The sequence below is a fragment of the Thunnus maccoyii genome, chromosome 2, assembly GCF_910596095.1.
Source record: "Thunnus maccoyii chromosome 2, fThuMac1.1, whole genome shotgun sequence".
In the NCBI taxonomy this organism is placed as follows: domain Eukaryota; kingdom Metazoa; phylum Chordata; class Actinopteri; order Scombriformes; family Scombridae; genus Thunnus; species Thunnus maccoyii.
The window spans coordinates 1,250,696-1,273,153 of record NC_056534.1 but is presented as its reverse complement, the minus strand read 5'-3'; the positions used below and the strand labels follow the sequence as shown (position 1 = coordinate 1,273,153).

Below are 22,458 nucleotides of genomic sequence, written 5' to 3'. Positions count from 1 at the left end.
TTATTCACAATATTTATACATAATGAAGAGAGAGAGAAGAATGTATGTATGTGTGTCTGTATGGGACTACATGGGAGAATGACAGGGATAACCATAATAACACATGATGAAATAAGCAAGTATCATTGAGCCCCCATTTCTTACGCCCCACCCTTAGTCGACTGTATGGGGCAAACAACAATCCACCATTTACTCAATTTAAAACTCTTTTAACAAACAAACACCTTTTAAAACACTCAAATCATGGGATTTATTAATGAAAAACATACAAAACAACCAGAACACTAAATAAATGCTACAGCGATCAAAATGCAACAGAAAAACTAAATAACATAAAATCCCAGGCTGAGAGGCAAGACAAGCAGTCCACAATCAAAAAGCCTTTCACTGTAACAGGAACCTGGAACATGAGACAAAAAAAACCACAGGGAACACATACAGCTGTAATAATCACATTTATGTTGGCTTGTTTAATCAAGATGGATTATTAACAATCAAAAGTGAGAGAGCAAGAGACTGAACAATGGCTGAACCAACTTAGAATATGAGAGTTTATGTGATAGATCCAATCAAAGAAATTGATTAAAATAAGGAAACTAAAGCTACTTAAAAAGTTTTTTTTATATTATGAGGTATGCATCTTAACCAGAATGCCACCAAGGTGCCCCAAAAAGCCACACTCCCTCCTACAGTGAGCACAGAGACACTGAAGAGCCAAATCCAACCCAGAACCCTGGATACAGAGGTTCAGTGAATGTGGTGTTGAAAGTGTGGAGGTGGATCAGTGAGTCAGAGGAGACTCTGTAGAAGGACAGAGTGCCAGCAGAACAGTCCACATACACTGCTACTCTGTTAGAGACAGAGGAGGAGGAGGAGGAGGAGGAGGAGAGGTCTGTTTTTCTGTTATTGTGCCAGACAGAGTAACCTTCACCATCAGAGCACCTCAGAGTCCAGGACTGATCATTCCCTCCAAACCTGCTGCCAACACTGCGCCCATTCCTTTTGATTCCTTTGTAACTCACTGATACATAAATCTGTCCTCTCCATTTGACCTCCCAGTAACAGCGACCAGTCAGACCATCTCTACACAGCAGCTGATGCCACCAATCAAACCTTGCTTTATGATGAGGATATGGCTGCTTCTCTGTCACTGTTGTCACCTTCCTGTCATTGTCAGACAGTTTCAGGTATTTGTGTGCTGTGTTTGTGTCCAATGTGAGTTCACAGACATCTGATGGAGAGAATGAGACAATGGGATATAAATAATAAACAAAATAAATAATATACAAATGTATATATGAGATATACATAGATAATGATGCAGAAACTTCATAATGACTCATCTTATTAGATCTTCTTTCAAAATGAGGATTGAATGCAGATGAACAAGTTTTTGATTTAAACTACTTTAACTTGTGCTGCCTTGTTTTCATTAATCAAAGTGAAGACAGACTTACACTTCCTCACACCAGGTTTCAGCCTCTGCTCTCCACCATTTTCCACCCTGGAGAAAGAAACAAAGACAGAATAACCTTCAGAAGCTTCCTCATCAATGATCTCAATAGACCTGGGCAGACACTGAATGGATTTAATTTAATTCTGAGTTAGTCTAATTTTAGCATTATTTGCACAGCTACAAGATGTCCCTGTCAGGTAAACATAAATGTAGGTTGTTCTAGGCACTTCAACAAACAACAAATCCCAATGGTTTTCCTCATGACAACACTGACAAATGGAGATTTAACTGAATCCTCTTTTGATAATGATTGTATTTTCATAATAAATCTCTAACTGCACATGATGTTGCAGTAGCCAACCACACAACCTCTCATATAGATGAATAAGGAACAATCATTGCATTCAGGTACACACTGGATGCCTAAATAGTGAGTGAGTTTCTCATATGTCCAATGATAGCAATGCTATACTTCAGGGTATGGCTCATCTTGATATCCCTTTTGAACCCAACAGTAGGATATAAGATAAAAGCCAAGTCTATGATTTACATTAGGAATGGGAAAGTCTTTTGTTTGTGCTTATAAATGAAATAGTGTTACAGTTTCCCCGATATTAAATGTAAGCCATGAACATTTCAAAAGTCAAACAAGAGTCACTTTGCAAATTTTTCAGTTGTTCAAGACTTAGCGCCACTTCTTCAACATGTATATGATTGTGTCATTTGCATATATGAGGATTTCTTCATGATCACACACAGACAGGAGATTATCGTTATACAAACTAAATTGCAGTGGCCCTAGTACGGAGCCTCAAGGTACACCCATAGTACAGACAATATGTTATTTATTCAAACAAGCTGGGTGTGGTGTGATGAAAATGATTTTATCCAAATTAATACATTGTTAGAATTATTATAATTGCTGAACTTAGTAAGAAGTATTGAACGGTTAACGGTGTCAAAGGCCTTGCGCACATCATCACTCCCACTGACCCTCTTTTATCTAAATAATATTGACCATAAGGGAATAGCAAAATTCAGTTTTAGTAGAATGGCTCCCTCTAAATCAAAATTGCATTGGTGCAGGTGGGTGTTAGCAGCATTGGTGACAGAATTTAAAGTTCTGTGATTGGATGTATCTTGCTGAAATGTACCTTGGGAGTCGTAGTTGACTTCTCTCCTTCAGTTTCTTTTTGAAAGATTTTTTTTGGCATTTTTATATTTATTCAACAGTAAAGGTACAGAGAGAGAGAGAGAAATGGGGCAGCGAGAGGGCTGACAGGCAACACAGGTCTGCAACTGGAATCGAACTGCAGACGTGAATAAACCAAACCAAATTTGTGAAATCTTTTGTGATAATGGAGGTGTGTTTGCCAACCACTCAAAAAAGCTGCAGAAATAATCATAATCCATACTGCTATTACATAAATGTCCATTTTAAGTGTATGTAAACTTCTGACTGCAACTGTAGGAGGTCATTCTGAATGGGGACAGGGACTCTCAGCACATCTGTTACTGTCTTTACTGTTATCAGCAGTACTGCTGGTACAGACTGTGAACCAACAGTCTTCAGCTTATCAGTGTGACAGAGAGTGAGCTCTTGTATGTTCATACTTGAGAGTGTCCAGTCTCCAGTGTGGATCCTCCAGTCCAGCAGACAGCAGCTTCACTCCTGAGTTTCCTGGATGATTGCAGCTCAGGTCAAGCTCTCTCAGATGGGAGGGGTTGGATCTCAGAGCTGAGGCCAAAGAAGCACAGCCTTCCTCTGTGACCAGACAGCCTGACAGTCTGGAGGCACAAGTTAGTTTTCCATCAATTAAGCACAGGTTGATTTTGTGTATCCACAACAGTAATTTTCCAACAAGTGTTTTATGAAAGTTATTGGTTTTTAAACTATTTATGAATACTGTCAGATACCAGCAGAAAATGTAACTGTCGACAGTTGACTTAACGATCTGTTTTGTGCTACATTTGCCTGTGAAACATAAAAATCATATCTCATATTGAAGGACTCAACAACCAGTTCTTGAACAGAAAAAAATAAAACAGGAGCCTTCATATGATGCATGCGCAGCATCTGGGACAGGAGGAGTTTGGAGGCATAAGCAGAAATATAAACTCTTATCCGGCAGATTTCCAACCTAACTACTCAACACATAACATCTTGGACCTCACACAGTTGAAGACTCCTGTTGCTGCACAATGTTGCCAATCAAAACAACAACACCACAACAACCACAAGTACCTACATTCATTAGAAACTGGCACTAACAAGTTAAATCAGTAAGCAGTAACACTATAGATTTTTAACATCTTCACTGACATTGATCTGTCTGTAATGCAGCATTGAAATGGTCATCTACTGAAGAAATAATTGTCTCCTTACCCGAGAGTCTCCAGGGTACAGTGTGGACTCCTCAGTCCAGCAGAGAGCAGCTTCACTCCTGAATCTTGCAGGTTGTTATTACTCACATCCAGCTCTCTCAGACTAGAGGACTTGGAGCTGAGAACTGAGGACAGAGCGTCACAGCTTCTCTCTGACAGATTACAGCTGGTCAGTCTTAAAAAAAGGTGTACAGTAAATGTGTGAAAACATTAGTCTATTTCATGTGAATCATCATTACATTTTAGTAGGCATTACTTTACTAGCATTGCCTAAAAAAATAGTGACAGAATGACTACTGGGAATGCTTCTAAATTACATATGTAACAATCGTAGGTTACTCTTGATAGGTTGACAAATTGACACTGATTACATCATAACAAAATGACCTCAATTAAGTACACATCTAAAACAAAACACAACTGAGTACATAACAATTTACTCTGCAACTTCTAATCAATATTTAATCAAAAGCACGTTTGGCAGCAGTTAGAGACAACTGGTTCTGTTTTAAAGCAGGAGTTGGTTTGGTTTGTAGAATTATTTTGAAGAACGAAGTCAACGAAAGACACTCCTTTAGTGAGGTAGACTGTGAATACACTGGTCAGAGCTGGGCTACAATATTGCCTACCTTGACCTGTAATTCTGATTACCTTCAGTAAAATATGGAATCTGAATCCTGTCCCATGTTTTTACTGATGTATCATTGTGACTAGACAGAACCTTCCTACTATACACTCCTTTACCTCTTCCATATTTCTATTTGAATTATTTTTGAATCTGTGCAGTTGACTGACTGGAGCATGCAAAATTGAATAAAAGTGATCTGCAGACTGAACCTTGGGGAACTCCTAATGTCACCTCATACTCCTTTCAGACAGCAACCTCATGTATGATGCCGGTCTACTCGGTGCATGTTTGACATGTGTTAGACCCATTCATATGCAACAGTTGTGACAGGTTAGAATTATACTTGATAATACTGAATTAGCTGCAGCACATGCTTACCAGTTTATCTGGCTTCATCATACAGAGCCAGAGAATTACTTATGATAAACACAGATCCTGGTGTGATATTAGTTATTAGGTCAGTGGGGACCGGGACTCTCAGCACCTCAGTTACTGTCTTCACTGTTTTCAGCAGTGCCACTGATACAGACTGTGAACAAGCTGTCCTCAGCTTGCCAGTGTGACAAAGAAACAGTGCATGAGCTCTTGTTGTCTGATCATACCTGAGTGTGTCCAGTCTCCAGCATGGATCATCCCGTCCAGCACAGAGTAGCTTCACTCCTGAGTCTCCTGGATGATTGTAGCTCAGGTCAAGCTCTCTCAGATGGGAGGGATTGGATGTCAGAGCTGAGGCCAGAGAAGCACAGCCTTCCTCTGTGACCAGACAGCCTGACAGCCTGGAGATACAAACAATTATTGACTCAAGATAGATTCCTGATTCAATAAATAGAAAAAGAGGGCAGTATTTTCATGCTCTGACTGGTCAACAACACATAATACAACACAAGCAAGGATCTAGCCAGGAGAGAACAAGGTGAGTAAGTGCCATAAAGTTAAGTTCAGGTCCGATAGGATGTAGGTGCTAATAGGCAGTGCACAGAGGCAATGCATAGAGTGCATACAAGCAGATAATTATTTTTCATTTTTTAAGTCCATCTGGTGCAGAGATGTTCACAAAAGAGCTGGGTCTTTAGTTTTTTCTAAAAGATTGAGAGGGACTCTGCAGATCGAATGGAGTTTGGTTACTCGTTCCACCACTGGGGAACTACACAAGAGAAGAGTCTGGCTAGCAACTTAGGGCCCTGTTGTGGTGGTAGTGCCAGGAAGCATAGATGTGGATGAGGGAGTTCAGGTAGGCGGGTGCTGTTTTAGTTGCTGTTTTGTAAGACAGAGTCAAGGTTTTGAATTTGATGCAGGCAGCAACTGGTAGCCAGTGAAGGGATATAAACAGCAGGGTGACATGCTGTTTTGGGCTGGTTGAAGACCAGCTGTGCCACTGCATGCTGGATCATCCGCAGAGGTTTGAACATGCATGCGGGGAGACCTGCCAGTAAGGAGTTGCAGTAGTCAATGTGTGATATTACAAGAGCCTGTACCAGCTGCATGCTCGGACAGGTAGGATCTAATCTTCCTGATTTTGAAAAAGACAAATTGTGTTGATTTGGCCTGTACAAAAATCAAGGCCACATGAACCATAAAGGTTAGTTGGTCATCAATCATTACACCCATGTTTCAGGCAGACTTTGTGGGCATGAGTTGGGTTGATTCCAGCTGATCTTGATTTGTTGTTGTATAGAGGGACTGGCTGGGATGACAAGGAGCTCAGTCCTAGAGAGGTTAAGCTGAAGGTGGTTTTCCTTCATCTGTGCCAAGATATCAGCAAAGCATGACGAGATCAGTTCTGAGACTGTGAGGTCTTCCAGCAGGAACAATAGTAATAGCTGGGTATCATTGGCATAGCAATGCTATGAGAAACCATGGGAGCAGATAATTGCACCAAGTGAGGTGGTGTATATTAAGAAGAGAAGGGGACCAAGCACTGACCCGTAAGCGGTGCAGTTTAGGCACTCTCCTCCTCAAAGATACTCTAAACTATCTCCCTGAGAGGTAGGACATGAATCAGCAGAGGACAGATCCTGAGATGCCAAGCTCATTGAGTTTGGAGAGGAGTATTTGATGATTGACCATGTCAAAGGCAGCTGACAGATCTAGCAGCAATAGAGCTGAGGAATGGCCGGCAGCTCAAGCCGATCACAGTGTTTCCTTTACCAACAGGAGCGCAGTCTCAGTAAAGACCATTTGTCTGTGTTATTAGTCCTCTCAGATGCAACTTGAAATTTTACTGGCAATTTTAAAATTTTAAGAATAATCCAAGCTGTAAAATCCTACAGATTTTTTAATATTTTCACTGACATTCATCAGTCCATAAAGCAGCATTTAAATGGCCATGTACCAAACAAATAGTTGTCTTCGTACCTGAGAGTCTCCAGTGTACAGTGAAGACTCTCTAGTCCAGCAGAGAGCAGCTTCACCCCTGAATCCTGCAGGTTGTTGTTACTCAAGTCTAGCTCTCTCAGACTGGAGGACTTGGAGCTGAGAACTGAAGACACAGCTTCACAGCTTCTCTCTGACAGATTGCAGCCACCCAGTCTTCAAAAAAAGAACAGTACATGTGTGAAAACAATAGTCTATATATTAAATAGGTATAAGTGGGCACTACTTTCATAGTATTGTTCTGAAAATAGATGCAATAGAATTACTTGAAAAATGCTTCTAAAATAAAAAAGATAATTGTACATCACTTTTTCTTGTGTGACAAATTGACACTAATAAAATCTCTACAAAATGACCTCAATTAAGTACACATATAAAACACAAAACAACAGAGTGTAAGAATGAACACTCTTCACCTTTAAGTTAATATTTAATAAAAAGGAACCTTTGGCAGCAGTTAGAGACAACTGGATCTGCTTTAAAGCAGGTTTTGACATTTTAATCAAAATCAAAGTAGCGGTCTTGTTAAAGCTTCAACAAAGTATTCCCATGTATTGATCACTATTACTGAGAGAAGTAATGATGCACTATAAATTAGAGGAAATACAATTTCTCTTAAAAGGACAGGAGGGTAAATTCTATATATTCTATAATAAGGAACAGGAACTGAATTATTATTACTATCACTTTTATTGCTATCTTTGTTTACTTCTTCCTGATCTTGGGGACCAAATACTTGGTGACACTCTAAAAACAGAACAACTTGTTATTTAACACGGCTTATTGACATCCACTTTTTAAAAATGTTTTTACAAATACATATGTCTTTTTACCTCAATCTCTGGAGTTTGCAGTTGGGACTTTTGAGGCCCTCAGAGAGACGCTTTATTCCAGAGCCCTGCAGCTGATTTCTGCTCAGGACTAACTCCTCCAGTCCAGAAGACTTAAAGCCGAGAACTGATGAAATATACTGACAGCATCTATCAGTGAGATTACAGTCACCTAACCTGAAGTGAAAAACAAAGCAGTAAATGTTAACATTCTGGAAATACTCTCCTCTGTCCCTCTATACTTAATTACAACCTGAGGGCTTCATCTTGAGTCCAAATACTTACAAAGCTGTCTTTGATGCTTTGAGCACTGGCAGCAGCCTCTCCAAAGCTTCATCTGATCTGTAGTATTTCTTAAGCTCAAAGGTATCCAGATCTTCATCAGAAACAAGCAGTATGAAGGCCAAAGCTGACCAATGTGCAGGTGAAATTTTACTAACATCTCCTGAGCTCTGGTACTTTTGGACTTGCTCTACTAGAGACTGGTCACCAAGTTCATTTAAACACTGGAAAAGATTGATACTCTTGTCGGTATAGGACAGATTCTTGATCTTCCTGTGAATGTAGGTGATTGTCTCCTGATTGTTCAATGGACTTCTTGCATTAAATCCGAACACTTTCTGAAGAAGGCTCTGATTCTTGTCCTGTGACAGACCAAGCAGGAAGCGCAGAAACAAGTCCCATTGTCCGTGATCACTGGCTAAGGCCATATCCACCGCGTTCTTGTAGAGGTGGACGATGAGGCTTTCTCCTTTCCCTGATCTCACTTTAACCTTTGACTGGCTGGGAAGCAGATTTTGTCCACTCTCTATGAAGGTCTCTAATACATACAGAGCTGCAAGAAACTCCTGCATGCTTAAATGTACAAAAGAGTAAACCTCCTGTCGGTGAAGACCTGATTCTCTCCTTATGATCTGTGTACAAACTCCTGAGTAAACTGCAGCTTCTTTCAGATCAATTTGGCACTCCTTCAGATCTTTTTCATAGAAGATTATGTTGCCCTTCTGTAGCTGTTCAAATGCCAGCTTTCCAAACTTCATGATCACATCTTTATCCCTTTCTTTCTTTCTTTCTTTGTCTGTTTCAACCTCCTGATAATCCTTCTCGTTTTTCCGCGTTGTTTGGATGATCAGGAAGTGTGTGTACATTTCAGTCACAGTCTTGGGTAACTCACTTTCATGAGTTCCTGTGAGGAGACTCTGGAAAGCTGTGGCTGTAATCCAACAGAACATTGGGATGTGGCACATGATGTACAGAGTTCTCAATGGCTTTGACTTAAGGTGATTGCAGATATTTTGAGCCACATCCTGGTCACTGATTTTCTTTAGAAAGTACTCCTCCTTCTGCTCATCATTAAAGCCTCGTACCTCAGTCACCCTGTCGATGCACTCAGGAGGAATCTTACTGGCTGCGGCCGGTCTACTTGTGATCCAGATCGAGGCTTTGTGAAGCAATTTTCCTGCAATTAAGTTGGTCAGTAAGACGTCTACTGTTGTAGTTTTTGTAACGCTGCGGCACATCTCATTTTTCTCAAAGTTCAGAGGGAATTTGCTTTCATCCAGGCCATCAAAGATGAACAAAACACTAGAACTGTTGTAGTCTGAAGGTTCTAAATCTTTCACTTCTGCAAAACAGTGAAGGATTAAATCCATGAGAGTATAATCTTTGTCTTTTATTAAATTCAAGTCTCGGAATGTGAATGGAAATACTAGCTGAAAGCCTTGGTTGGCTTTTCCAACAGCCCAGTCCTGAGTGAATTTCTGCACAGCAACAGATTTTCCAATGCCAGCAATTCCCTTCATCAGAACTCTCTGAGGAGGGTTCTCTTCATTTGGCAAAGCTTTCAAAATGTCATTGAGTTGAATTTTCTTCTCCTCACTCGTACACCTTCTACATTCTAATTCAACCACTTCATGTTCACTATTAACCTCCCCACTGCCTCCCTCTGTGATGTACAGCTCTGTATAGAGCTTGTTTAAAGGAGTTGATGTTCCATCTTCCTTTGTTCCTTGAAACAGATCCTTTGTTTTACTTTCAAGGTAAGATTTTAGTTCATCTTGGCACCTTTGGATATTTTCTGAAAAGTAATAAAAATATAAATGATGATGAGAATATGTATGTTTGTATGTTTGCTATTTTTCAGACAAACTCAAAACATCAAAAAGCACACTGGATCCAGACTTGAATGTGCTGTGGTTTTGACAGCACACAGGACCCAACAGGACTTAATGATGCCTTATGGTTAAACAAATGATAATCAAATAATCCGTACATATCCAAAATATGCAGAAGCCTATCTCGTCAATATAGCAGAACAGCCTTGTGTCTTTTATGCCTTAAACTCTTTATTTGCATTTTTCATTGGTAGAACTGAAAATTAGAAATATGCATGAAAAGAAACATGCAGTCCTGACATGACAGAGCCCTTGACGTGTCAAGCTGGGTTCCCCTTTGGAAGCACTGATATAGATTCACATTGATAGTTGTAGTATTTGAATCGTTGCTTTTTTAATATGTAATGGAATTGGAGAAACCGAAACAGGTCATATTAGCAGTTGGCTAACAGCTAACTTCCCTATCTGCTGCTTCATTACTTCGTCTTCCTGTTTTTCATGGCTGCCAAACTTCGCAGGATGGGTATGTCACATTTTTAGCTTCAGTTGTGTCATCTCCATTACAACTTCATAATAGGTTATATTTTTAATGTCTCTAAACAGCACAGTACCTTTGGTTTCGGGAGAAACGACATTAGTCTCGTCTGTCCTGACAGGAGCTTGGACTGAAACAGAAACATGCAACATCTCTTGAGAAATGCAGAAAAATTAAAGGCATTGCTATGGTCATATTTTAGGCAATTGCATAATTAAACATAAATGTAAGAATTTATTTGACTTGTAAATTCAGGAGAAACATTTACCATATGTGTTGTTGACATTCATATTGATATCCCCTTCAACATGAACATTTCTCAACTGAGGTTGGCTGATGACACCTCCATTCTGGGCAATGATTGTCATGTTTCTTGCGTCTCTCTGAGTTGTAGCTGAATGTGAAAAGACAAAATAATGAAGAGCCAGGAACTAGAACTCAATTTCCTTTCATCAACACCTTAACAGTGTGGTAGGGGTTCAAAGATTATGTTTTGTTAGAGCTCATTTAGGGAAGACCTGAAATATCAAGAACAAATAAAGCTTGATAAAATTGTGATACATGCATGGGACTGACACATTTAAATTTAAACTGACCAGACAACATTTGGTGGACTGTTCTTGACCTACAGAACTAAACAGGTAAAAAATATTAGTATATGAAATGATTGCTAGTTAAAAAACAAACTGTGAACTCTGTAGAAAAACTTCCTGTCTCTGCATCTTTGCTTCCAATCTCTATAAGAATGAAGTCATTTTAAAGATGTTTCTATCACATCTTTTTTAGCAGCTTTTGTTTGTGTAAGCTGCCTCCTAAGCTTTGTTTAAATATGTAATTTTGATATTCCACCTAAACATGGTGGAGGGGTTTACCTATCCCCATGACCCTAGTAGTTGTGTTGTCGAGGGGACAGCTCCTAGTAGGGTCACCCAAGGCCCAGAATATGGAGACTGAGGCCCTCTCCTGGAGCCAGGCCTGGGAGCTTGCTGGGGAGCCCCCAGCTGAACTACACCGATGGAGCCCAGTCAGCCTTGGCCTGAAGGGATGACATGCGGCAACTTGTGGGCAACTTGTGGGCCCACCAATATCAAGACTAGACTTAAGGTTCAGTGTATTGCCACTTGGGAGGCAGACGAAGGCAAGCACCTTGTCTTGCTGACCCCAGGCTATGAAAACTGGCTCTAAGGATGTGTAACATCAGCTCTGGGAAAGGAACTGAGATTGGTGCAGGAAGTGGAGAGGTACCAACTAGATAGAGTTGATCAGACCTCTATGCTTAGCACTGACTTTGGAACCAAACGTGCTAAAATAAGTGCTGAACTTGCTCCTTTTCTGCTGGGTTGAAAGGTGCTGGCCAGTTGTTGAGATACTTGTGATACCATAGCTGGGCATAAGGTGGTTCACACATGCATCTGGTATAAGAACACCTTAGACCAAAGGTCGAAGATTGACTTTTTTATTTGAAAATCAAATGTAGTTGTTTCATCTTTGATCACCACCTGGTGAGGAGTTGGATCAGGTGGCTGGGGAGGCTGCCAGACAGACCTGGTAAACCCAAACAAGTAATGAGGATGGTCTAGGAACAGCTGGTTGGAGCCCATGTCCACAAGCACTTCAACCTCCACATCCTGAACCTCATATTTGCGTCTGGAAGGTCATCTATGCCTGCCACAGTGGCAACCAAAGAACTCGCTGGTGGACACCAGCAGTCAAGGAGGCCTTCAAGCTGCAAAAGGAGTCCTTTTCAGGTATGGTTGGCTTAACCAACTATAGGTTTGAAAACATTTAACAGAGCACCCTGCAGCATTAGGATTAGCGCCTTAGTTTAACATGAGCACACATCATATAAACAGCAAAGAAAAAAAGACAGAACAGCATAACAAAAGTAAACTAATTGTTTGGAAAGGGGACAACAGGAATACAGGAGAGCATAACAAGAATAATGAAAATCCAGAATACACATTGACTGCCCTTGAAGCCCCACTCTAGCCAGTCTTACTTCCTACAGTTAACGCTCTCTCTCAAACAGAGAATGGGGGTGTGGTTAATATGAGGGTGTGGTTGCCATGATAATCCATAACCATGGCAACCATTGACATTCCAGCACATTGGCGCTGTGTTGGAATGGTAGTGATATTATAGCCACCTCAGTTTAAGGTTACCTAAAAGTGACCCTCAACAGGCCTTACAGTGTAGCCCCACTGTAATTGACCAATTTGTATAACCTTGCGTCCATCCTGTAATAGTGCACACAGCTGTTCAGACAGTTGCCGGTACTGCAGCTTGATTGGCTGTCTTGATGTGAGCCCTATTTGAATTTTTCCCACCCACTCATCGCACTGCCAGCTTGGTCCGTATCACCAGGTGTCCCAACATGCTTTGTGCAGTGAATTAGTCAATTCCCATAGATAATGAATGAGTGTGGATGCACTGTTAGGTGCAGGGACTGTGTGGACTTGCTGTGCAGCAGCACAACGTGCAAAAGGCCTGAGTGAAGGTGAATATTGATCAGCGGGTGTGGTGATTAATAAATATTCTCTCAGCCAGTCACATCACTGCCCTCATAGTTCTGAAACAGTTGTGCATCACAGTGCAATCACAGTTAAGTGTACAGACAGACAGATGGAGTATTTTTTTTCCATCAGTTAGTTACTATAATAGCAAGGCTGTTTATATTATTATATCAGACCAGTATCTCACCCCATACACGTTCAAACAGTTGAATTAATGTCACACAACAGCGTTTGCACTGCAGTGTTTCAAGGATAAAACATGAGACGCTACTTTTGCTAAAAAGAAAGTTGGAAAAGCGGCTGATGAGCCCTGATAATCCGACGTCTCCTTAATAAAAAAGCAGAATATTGAGTTATAACCGACCAGTCTGATGTGTGTAGAGGTGTATGTGGTTATACTGTAGCAGCCTGGCATCGTCAGGCGATTTAATGAAGGTAAACACAGTGAATGACCGTGTGTAATGACACTGCGCTCTGGCGCGGCACTTCTCAGAGACTGCAGATTTATCAACATATCAGTCCTGCTGCCTTCAGATGCTGCAGAGATTTCATGAACTGAAGAAGCTTCTCAGACAGTATAAACAGCTGTGAACAGCAGATACTGTAAGAATCACCTACATTCATTTATAGATCAATGCAGACTGATTCACTGACTTTCCTGCTTTAACCACATTAAATGTTATTTTCTATGCCAATTTTGGTTGAAGAGTATTTAATTGAAATAAATTATCATATTTTAAGCATTAATCCATTGTTGCAGCATATCTGCAATATCTGCAGAAAGTATTTAGTTTGAAACAGTTGCCTGATAGTGTATCAGTAGCCTATGTGACGCTCAAAGGAATTTTATGAGGATGACTTATGACTGCAGTGTTGTACTATATACGTCATACGTCATCGTTTTGTTTCAGCAACAGCTTAAATTTTTGAACTTTGAGTGCAAAATTAAGTTATTTGTCAAAAAATATTTTGGCGAACAGTGTGGCTAATCAACATTATCAGGAAATGACTAAGAAAATATGAAATATCTTAAAATGCTGTACGAGTCTCTACAAAATAAACATGCTCCCACACAACAAAATTGAACACAAAAATACCAGCCAAAATATTATTATTATATTATTAAACATAAAAGAAAACCTGTGTAAATCCTAACACATCAGCAGCAGTTAAGTAATTATTTGTGAAGAATGAAAATAATCTACAAGAACCATGGTCACAGTTCCTGCTCACAAAGTGCCAAAAATACAGTTATTTGAGAAGGATTTCTTGCCATCTTGTCATTCTGTAGCACATGACTTGATTTATACTTTACAGTTAGTAAGTGGTCACTTGAGAACTGTTTGTCCTCTTGCATACATAGTTTAAAGATCACACAGTTGTGTGGTTAAAAGTCTTGGATGTGTTTAAGTATTAAATATACACATACAGTTGGATGCAGCCCTTCACCTGTTTTCCAAAGATTGGTTCATCTTTGCCCTTTGCTCTAGAGCTGCAACTGAAGCTTTAAACTTTAATGCTTTATTTTAATTCTGACATTTTTGCTTTCTCTGTTTATTTATTCTTTATATTTGTTGTTCTTGCACCTGTTTTTATCCTGACTGTTTGATATTTCATAATTATTAAAACTGTTACAAATACTGAAAATCACTATGAGGATAAATAAGGTGCAAAATGCGAGAGCTTGTAGACTTGATGTGAGAACTTGTAGAACAAAAATCTGAACTTATATGTTTAAATTTTCACTTGGATAAAATACTCACACTGGTTCTGAATGTGAAGTCACAGAAAAAATATTCAAATGTGTAGATCGATATTTACATAAATACAATGACAGCAACATTTACTCATATTTATTCATTTTCCAGTACAATCACAACTTTGTGATTACAACCTCGGTCACTGCAACTTAACAAATGTGCTCTATTGCATCACAAAGTCATGGGGGGCTGTTTATCCCGCCCATCGTCTCACCCACATACAACGATTACATCCGTTCATCACCGTGCACAGACCCTGTTCAGCTCGATGTAACTCTGTTAACTTTAACTGACGTGTTTGCAGTTTAGGCTATCTGTCAGTGAATAGATGCTACAGCTCCTGAAGATCCAAACCAAGTTCCTGTGTACTGCTTGCCACCAGCTGATTAAAGTGAAGGGAGTTAGCCCCGAAGTTAGTGACAATGGCTCACTTAAGGTGGACTGACCTTTAAGGTGGGCCAGCTATTCTCATTTTAGTGACATCTTAGCTGCTCGTAAACAGAAAAAGGAGAAATATCTGGTTGATGAGTTTCTCCTGAGCTTTGCTCATTTATGTAGTTAATCATTTTGCTAGCTAACTTGACACTGACACATTGAAACTTGTGTTAAGCTTTATTCACTCCCTTCTCTCTTTCTAGACAGTGTTCTAGCTGTAAACATCTTGCTCTGTGAATGTGCATGAGTTGTCAGATCTCATGTTGTTATGCTGAACATCCTTACTGACAATCAGGGCACAAAATTAGCACCAGCCATTAGCAAAATGCTAGTAAAATATGCAAGTGGCTGGTAGATTTTCTTCACTCACCAGCCAAAAACCAATGGTCTATCTATTGAGTGGCTGCCATTGCTAGGTACCTTATCCTGCAAAACTGGCGGCAGTGCCTCAGAATGAATCAGGAGGAATTGATGCTATGCATGTCTGAGTGTTTCTGTGTAGATGCTCCAGCAGCTTAGTGATGTATGATCTGAGCTGTTGAATTAAAACCCCTCTTTTCCCTCACATGTGTCCTGTAGTGATGCTGTGATCATCCTGCAGATCCTCTCATCTCTCTTCAGGACATTCCTTCAGCTCTCCTCTGCAACAAACACTCAGCATTTACAGCTATCTTTCTAAACATGTTTCAGTAAAAGTTTGTCCATCATTTAGCTGGTTACCAATGTATTGTAGTTGCACATAGCTGCAAAGGTGACTCATCCTTTGTCCTTCTTTTAATGAGGCAGTTACTGAAAACAGTTGCTACGGCCTCTGTAAGACACTTCAGTCCAAATGTGATCTGTCTGAATTTTCTCATGTGAAACTACAGACTCAGCCTTTGATTTTGTACAGATTTTTGCACAATAAAAAAAAAACTAATGGAATGATGCCTCCAGTCTCATGCTTTTTCTTTTATCCTGTTCTGAGTCTAGTTCAAACACAGCTGTTTATTAACCATATTGTAACAAGTTAAATTGGGAGAACTTCATAGCATTCAGTTTACACAAACGTGAGTGAAACATCTAATTGGAAGTGAATGAAAATAATTTGAAACCAAAAAAAGGAGCCTCAAGGCAACACTTGCAATAAAACTATACAACAGTAGACCTCAAAATTCTGAGGAGAAAGGGTTCACTATGAGAGTTCAGCCCCCCTTTATTGCTTCATATTGTTTTATAAAGCCTGGTTTGATTTGTGCAGGAGACAGACTGAAAACAAGTCAGAAGCTGTTGGTATGTTTTCCACCCTCGAGCCAAACAAGTTCATATCAACTGATCATTACCTGAAAGTTTCTTTTCTTCATGTTCATGTCACGGCTACAGGAATTATACCCACAATTAAATTCTCACTGTTTGGTATATATTCGCCAGGATGGTCCTACTTACCACACTCTGATACATCTGGAGCCGGCGGAGCCAAGTCAGTTGAAAGAAAGTTTCCCATTCTGTAGTCTTTCACCAAACTTCTCTGACTTCAGAAGAAAAAACACAGAGGATAATAAAACAGGCTGAAATAAGTAGACGAAAAGCAGTTTCATCAGCTGTAGTTACTACGAGAGTTGAGCTTAAAAAACAAAAATGATTAAATGATTAAAGACCTCCGTGGCTGTTTCGGTCTTTCTTCTTCCTCCTCGCTGCTTTTGATCATTCAGTGATATGAGATGACAGGAAGTGATTCTGATCTGCTGACAGGAAGTAATGGTTTTTCACATTTACATTAACGTTATTAACCTGAGTTCCTGTGAAAGTGATGAATAAAACTTTTAAAGCAAAACTGATTCTGTACACAGATTCTATTTAATTACGTTCCATTTTTCTGATTAAAGTTAATATGTAGTACATGTAAATACTAATAGTACCAAAAGTAGGTAGAGAAGAAGTAGAACAGTAACTAAAGTGACATATTTTGATCCTTGTTGTTAGTAGTGGGAAAATATAAAACACTTAATTGAGTAAAAGCAGCAATACTACAATGTAAAAATACTCCATGTGGTTATTCTTACAGATGCATTAGTGTGTAATCAGCTTTTCAATGTTATAGTAAACTGGTGGAGACAATTTTAAATACTTTATATACTGTCGGGGAAGTTTAATCTGGAACAATATATTATATTTTTTAAGACCAGAGAACTGATGTAAAATTGTATTTTGCAAAATAATTACAATATTTGAGAGACATGTCGTGGAGTAAAATGAACAAAAATTGAGGTACTAGATACAAGTTAAGTATGCAGTACCTCTAAATTACACTTAAGTACAGTATTTGAGTAAATTACTTGGTTACATTCCACCACTGCCTGTTGTGTCACCTGTGATGTTGTAAGGAGGCCTTCAATTGTTCCCTTGTTCTGAGGTTTTGCAGCAGGTTGGATTGAAGATGTGTTCGCTGCTTCAAACATCATGCGTGTGATGTGAGCGACATTTGCTGGTGAGACGATGTAATGCAGTACATTTATCTTTCACTCAGACGGTTTCCTCAGAAAAATGTTTCAAAAAAGCTGTGATTTAATTCTCTTTTGTGTTGAGATGACTGAGTAGGAAAGGAGGGAAAGAAGGAAAGAATGATTTACAGCAGGAAAAGGGGGGAAGAATGAGACGAATAGGAAAAGAAAGCAAAGGAAAAGAAAGCAAAGGAGGAGGAGGACATGATGAAGATACTGACTGAAGTCTGTGTTCTTCATTCTTTCTAAACTTCACTCAGTATTTTAATGTCAGGAATATTATTTATTTTACTGACATTTTTTATTTCTGTCAAATGAGATATTATTGAATTTATATGGTGACTTTGCTGATGGAAACATTACAGTTGCTGCTGTATGAAATAATATTTTGTCAGATTTAAAATATAAATCTATTCTAATTCTGTTCTGAATTTATTCTTTTTTTAAATAATAATTCAAAAATCCCCAAATTCTTTAGTAATGAAAAAGAACTGATAAGAATATTGATAAATACTATGATTTCTTTCTTCTGGCGTTTCGTTCATTCCACCAATGCAGTCAACAAAGCAACATAACTCATCACTATGACGACCGTCTCTACTGTTATCAGATCATTTTAACACCTGCAGACACAAAAATGATGAAAACTGTTGGTTACCTTTAGATGCAGAAAATAATCTGAATCAAGCTGATGAGTGAAGGTGAAATTAATCAGCAGCTTCAACAGGAAACCAACCACGAGAAGAACGAACATGTAACTGACATCAGGAGGTTTTTAAGGTCTGTTGGTTCACAGTCTCAACTCTCTGTATTCAACTTTAACCTGAAGTTTTCTTTAATGAAATCTGATAACAGAACAGCAGCTCTGAACTTTGGACCAAAGAATCTGGAACAAAAGTCAAATATTAATAGATAGTATAAATCTTTATCAGCTGGATCATGAAGTCTGATGTGTGTGTTTCACTCCAACAGGGAAATAAAAAGCACTGAGATGGCATTAATGCAGTCTGTAGTATCTCTGTGATATGTGCCAAATGGGACAAATACATTGTTTGTGGATAAAATAAAGATAAAAGGCTGGCTGGTGTCTACAGTCTAACTATGGGAGGATGAGAAAACCACAGTTCACTATAAGCTCCTATGACCACATCACCCCGGTCCTCCAGAACCACCACCGGCTCCGACAACGGATCCAAGTCATAGTCCTTCTCCCCACTCACCTCCTCTGCCACACCTAACCCTAAACCCTAACCCCGGCTTTTTACTATCGAAGGTTTTATTGCACTAACAGTAACAAGTGTAATTGTTGTCAATTCGAATAAAACGTTATCCTCACCTGTCATTGTCTCCACCGCAGTGTGTGTGTGTGTGTGTGTGTGTGTGTGTGTGTGTGTGTGTGTGTGTGTGTGTGTGTGTGTGTGTGTGTGTGTGGAGGAGCTCAGCCCTCCTCTTGGTAAAACACCGACACAAAGAGCCGAGGAGCCCAGATAGCATACACAAGTGGGCCACTTCAGGCAATGATGTGGCGCTGCTGGCCTTCTTCTGGCCCAGACAAAATGGATGTGAGCCTGAAATGGCCCACATGTAAAATAGCAAATATGGCCCAAATATCCCAAATCAAATGTGGGTCTTTTTTTTTGGTAAAGATGCTGCTGTCAGGTATGTGTATTCTGGATGTGGGCCAGTTCTGGTTTATCTGATTTGTTCTTGGTTGACATACAGCTTGCTTGTGGCCCAGATCTGGGAAACAGGAGCGGACCACCCAAGTGCCATCATTCCACGTGGTATGTGGGCCGGATGAAAGTGCCGAAAGTGTTGGGTGTGGGCCGGATCTGGGCCGCAACAATTTTTTTATCTGGGAGAGGACAGAGAGGAGAGGCTGTAACACAACCCTAAGTTACAACAAAACTTACAAGAGTACAGATAAAAGAATCAACAATATACCCTGGGTTCTTAACATTTTTTGACCGGTTCCAATTCAGAACCAGGTTTCAGGGGGCATCTCTAGCCTCACACTTCACTGTCCACAGAACTTTCTCTATCTAGGTGAGACAGCATGTTGGATTTCACACTGTCTCTCTCCTGTGTTTGGAGCCCTCCTGCACTCACACACTTACAGTCGATGTGGTGCATGCTGAGGACATATCAGTAAATTATATTGACATTTGTCAAGTGTCAGATGGACGCAGGATGTTCACATGAAAAGAAGTAGTTGTGTGAAGAATGAAAACGAGAGAGTTCAAGAGAGAAGGTCAAACCCGCCTCCTTTAATCACCTCCACGCAACTGACCAATCACTGCTGAACTATATGTGATTGTTGAAAAAATTGATGTCAGAGAGGTGTGTGAGGACGGAGTTTAAGACGCTGTTAAAACAATCTGACAAAAATGTATTTGAATTAAACAGACTGATTAACCTTTATTTTGGAGCCAAAACATGATGTCACACTATTGTCTACTGAAGGACGAGAGCATAAACTCTCTCTCTCTCTCACACTGACATGCACAGCAGTGAACACATTGCTGCAGGGGCAGCAGTGCTGTCGGTGTGCAGTTATAAAAAGGCTGACATTGTTTGGACTGTAACTGGACTCCTGCAGGCTGCAGGATGAGCTGCTCACAACCAACACAACTATTCTTAGATCTTTTGTCTGCCATCACACTGACGACATGTGGAAGGTCAAACGTGAGTGTCGCTCCGTTTTCACTGCATGCCTCTTTGTTTTTTCACACTGTAAACTAACTCAGTATTATGGTTGGTTATATTTGAGAGGTTTGTTTTCCTCTTCAGTTACCCAGATATGATACAGAAGTGTATGTGTCTGTCTTTTAACACAAGATCCTCATGTATCAGAGTACCAATCATGGGAAAGATTTGATTGATTTAATCTTTAAGTCAAACCTACAATTTCTATACTGTAAGTGATGATATGAAGTTTTTAATTTGAGATGAAGTTTAATCTGGCAAGAAAAAAAACGGAAATGTGGATCCTCAGTGATTCATTAATCTATATGAGCAGAAAACACTGGTAGTGGTAGATACATTTTAACCAGCAACATATTACTACACATTTTCACTACTGGACTGATTATTGTTGTTGTCTTGTCGCCCATCACTATTCACCACACAAAATTCATTTCTAAAGATTTCTTTATCTGAAGATTTTTTAGGATTGTTGCATCATATCATCAACTAATTGCTTGAATAAAAAAAATGGTAAAAGTTCATGTATGTAATGGACGTATATTAAAAGAAAGGCAAGTAAAAACATGTTTAACTGTGTTACGTCTTCACTTTTAGATTTCTAAAGGAGCTCTGTAAAGAGTTCTGATTTATTATATATGTTTAACATTTTGCTCTGCTGCAGCTCCAGTTGTGTTCCCTATGGAGGGGAGGTACCGGCCCATTTTAGAGGTAATCATTATGATCCAGTATGTTACAGTATGAGTCAGTAATCTGTGTTTTATAGCTATAACGAGAGCTAAATGTACTAACAGTGACTGAGGGTTCTTGTGGTGTCGATCTCTCTGAAATAAAGCACGTTCCTGAAGTTTAACTTCCATACTCTGAGACAACTCTGCTCCAGTGCAGCACTTAACATCTTGCTAGTTAAGCTGAAACCTTTATGATTTTAACAAATTTTTTTTTTAACAATCACTTTGTGAGTACAGAAAAAACTTCATATTTACAAGTGTGGCAGCTTGAGCACTTTCATCAGTATAACTTAATTATGTCCATATCCATAAAACTCCCCAATGCTTCCTCTTCTTAAAGGTAAGATGTGTAAGGCCACCTGATTCAAACAAATAGGGGGCAGCATATTAGCCCCCCTGCCCACACACACACACACACACACACACACACACACACACAAGCCACCCCACCACCATTACCACTCACTGAATATAACGTAAAGCTTACTGTTTACAGTGAATCTGTGCTATGGTGTCATCAAGATATCAAAGTGCTACGGAGACATTAGAGCCAGCAGTAAATTACAAATGAGCTGCACAGATCAGAAAACAGTTGCATCACAGAGATAAATTACAACATAACTCTAAGTGACAACTAAACAGTTACACACATGTCTCTAGTGTAGCTGTCGATCATTAAATGTCACAGAACTCACTGATGGTAAAACAGCAGTTTTTCAACAACAACACAGTTCAATTACAACACAGTAATCCAGTAGAGACCTAATTTATTGATATATTTCAATATTGATCCAGCTTACTACGATGTACTACGATGCCAAATGGTTCATGCCAGCTTTCACATAGCTGGTGCAAATCAGTGCAGTTCGTCAGATCAGCTGACATGAACAGCTGATGTCTCCCCACCAGCGTCTGCAGCCGCAGCTGCTGCTCCAACAGCGTCCTGCTTTCCAAACAGGTGTTCTTTGGATGAACTGGCAACATATTGGGAGTCCACATGGTTACTTTCTGGCCTAAAAAATATTAAAACTTAATAAAGTGACATATTAACAGTCCTTCATTGAAAATTTCAACAGCATTCAGCTTGGCTTCTTCTTCCTCTTATGTTGGGGTTGGGCAGACTGGGACAGACTGGACGCTACGGTGACTCACTTTTGCCCCTGTGGTACAAAGTCGTATTACGAGACAGTATGGGCCGAAGCTAGCTGGTTAGCATGCTAACTTCAGTAGATATCTCTGCAACACAATACATATAGGTCTTCGACATAACGTCAAAACTGTTATTTCGTCACATTCTGTTGATAATTTTAGTTAATTTGGGAATGTTTTAAACTTAAAATTCTGGCCAATTCTTACACATTATACCTTTAAGTCAATCGGTGCATACCTGTCAACACTGGGCTTTGAAAATAAGGGAGATTTTCTGGGACTTTAACCGACCATAATTTTTTACATTTCGAGAAGGATTTCCTCTGTATCTATTGGTGAAACACGAACAGACGGTTGATGTGGGTT

At 39.6% G+C, this 22,458-nt stretch overlaps 1 protein-coding gene across 8 annotated transcripts in view; it reads right to left on the bottom strand.

Moving 5' to 3' along the window:
* Positions 1-22,458, bottom strand: part of LOC121907061 (NACHT, LRR and PYD domains-containing protein 12-like) — a 28,095-nt gene continuing 5,637 nt past the window's right edge. For 2 of the 8 annotated variants that reach the window (XM_042426399.1, XM_042426405.1), the window contains exons 3-15: positions 19,230-19,364; positions 16,667-16,750; positions 16,455-16,536; positions 10,590-10,715; positions 10,398-10,451; positions 7,958-9,749; positions 7,676-7,849; positions 6,825-6,998; positions 5,072-5,245; positions 3,843-4,016; positions 3,071-3,244; positions 1,458-1,504; positions 1-1,231 (exon numbers count right to left, since the gene is read on the bottom strand). In XM_042426399.1, coding sequence (XP_042282333.1) covers positions 687-1,231; positions 1,458-1,504; positions 3,071-3,244; positions 3,843-4,016; positions 5,072-5,245; positions 6,825-6,998; positions 7,676-7,849; positions 7,958-9,749; positions 10,398-10,451; positions 10,590-10,715; positions 16,455-16,536; positions 16,667-16,750; positions 19,230-19,364 — 3,735 coding nt within the window. In that variant the 3' untranslated portion in view covers positions 1-686. Of the gene's footprint in view, positions 1,232-1,457; positions 1,505-3,070; positions 3,245-3,842; positions 4,017-5,071; positions 5,246-6,824; positions 6,999-7,675; positions 7,850-7,957; positions 9,750-10,397; positions 10,452-10,589; positions 10,716-16,454; positions 16,541-16,666; positions 16,754-17,377; positions 18,701-19,229; positions 19,365-22,458 lie in introns of those variants that run through there. The other 6 variants (XM_042426432.1, XM_042426414.1, XM_042426459.1 and 3 more) reach the window with 6 other exon arrangements.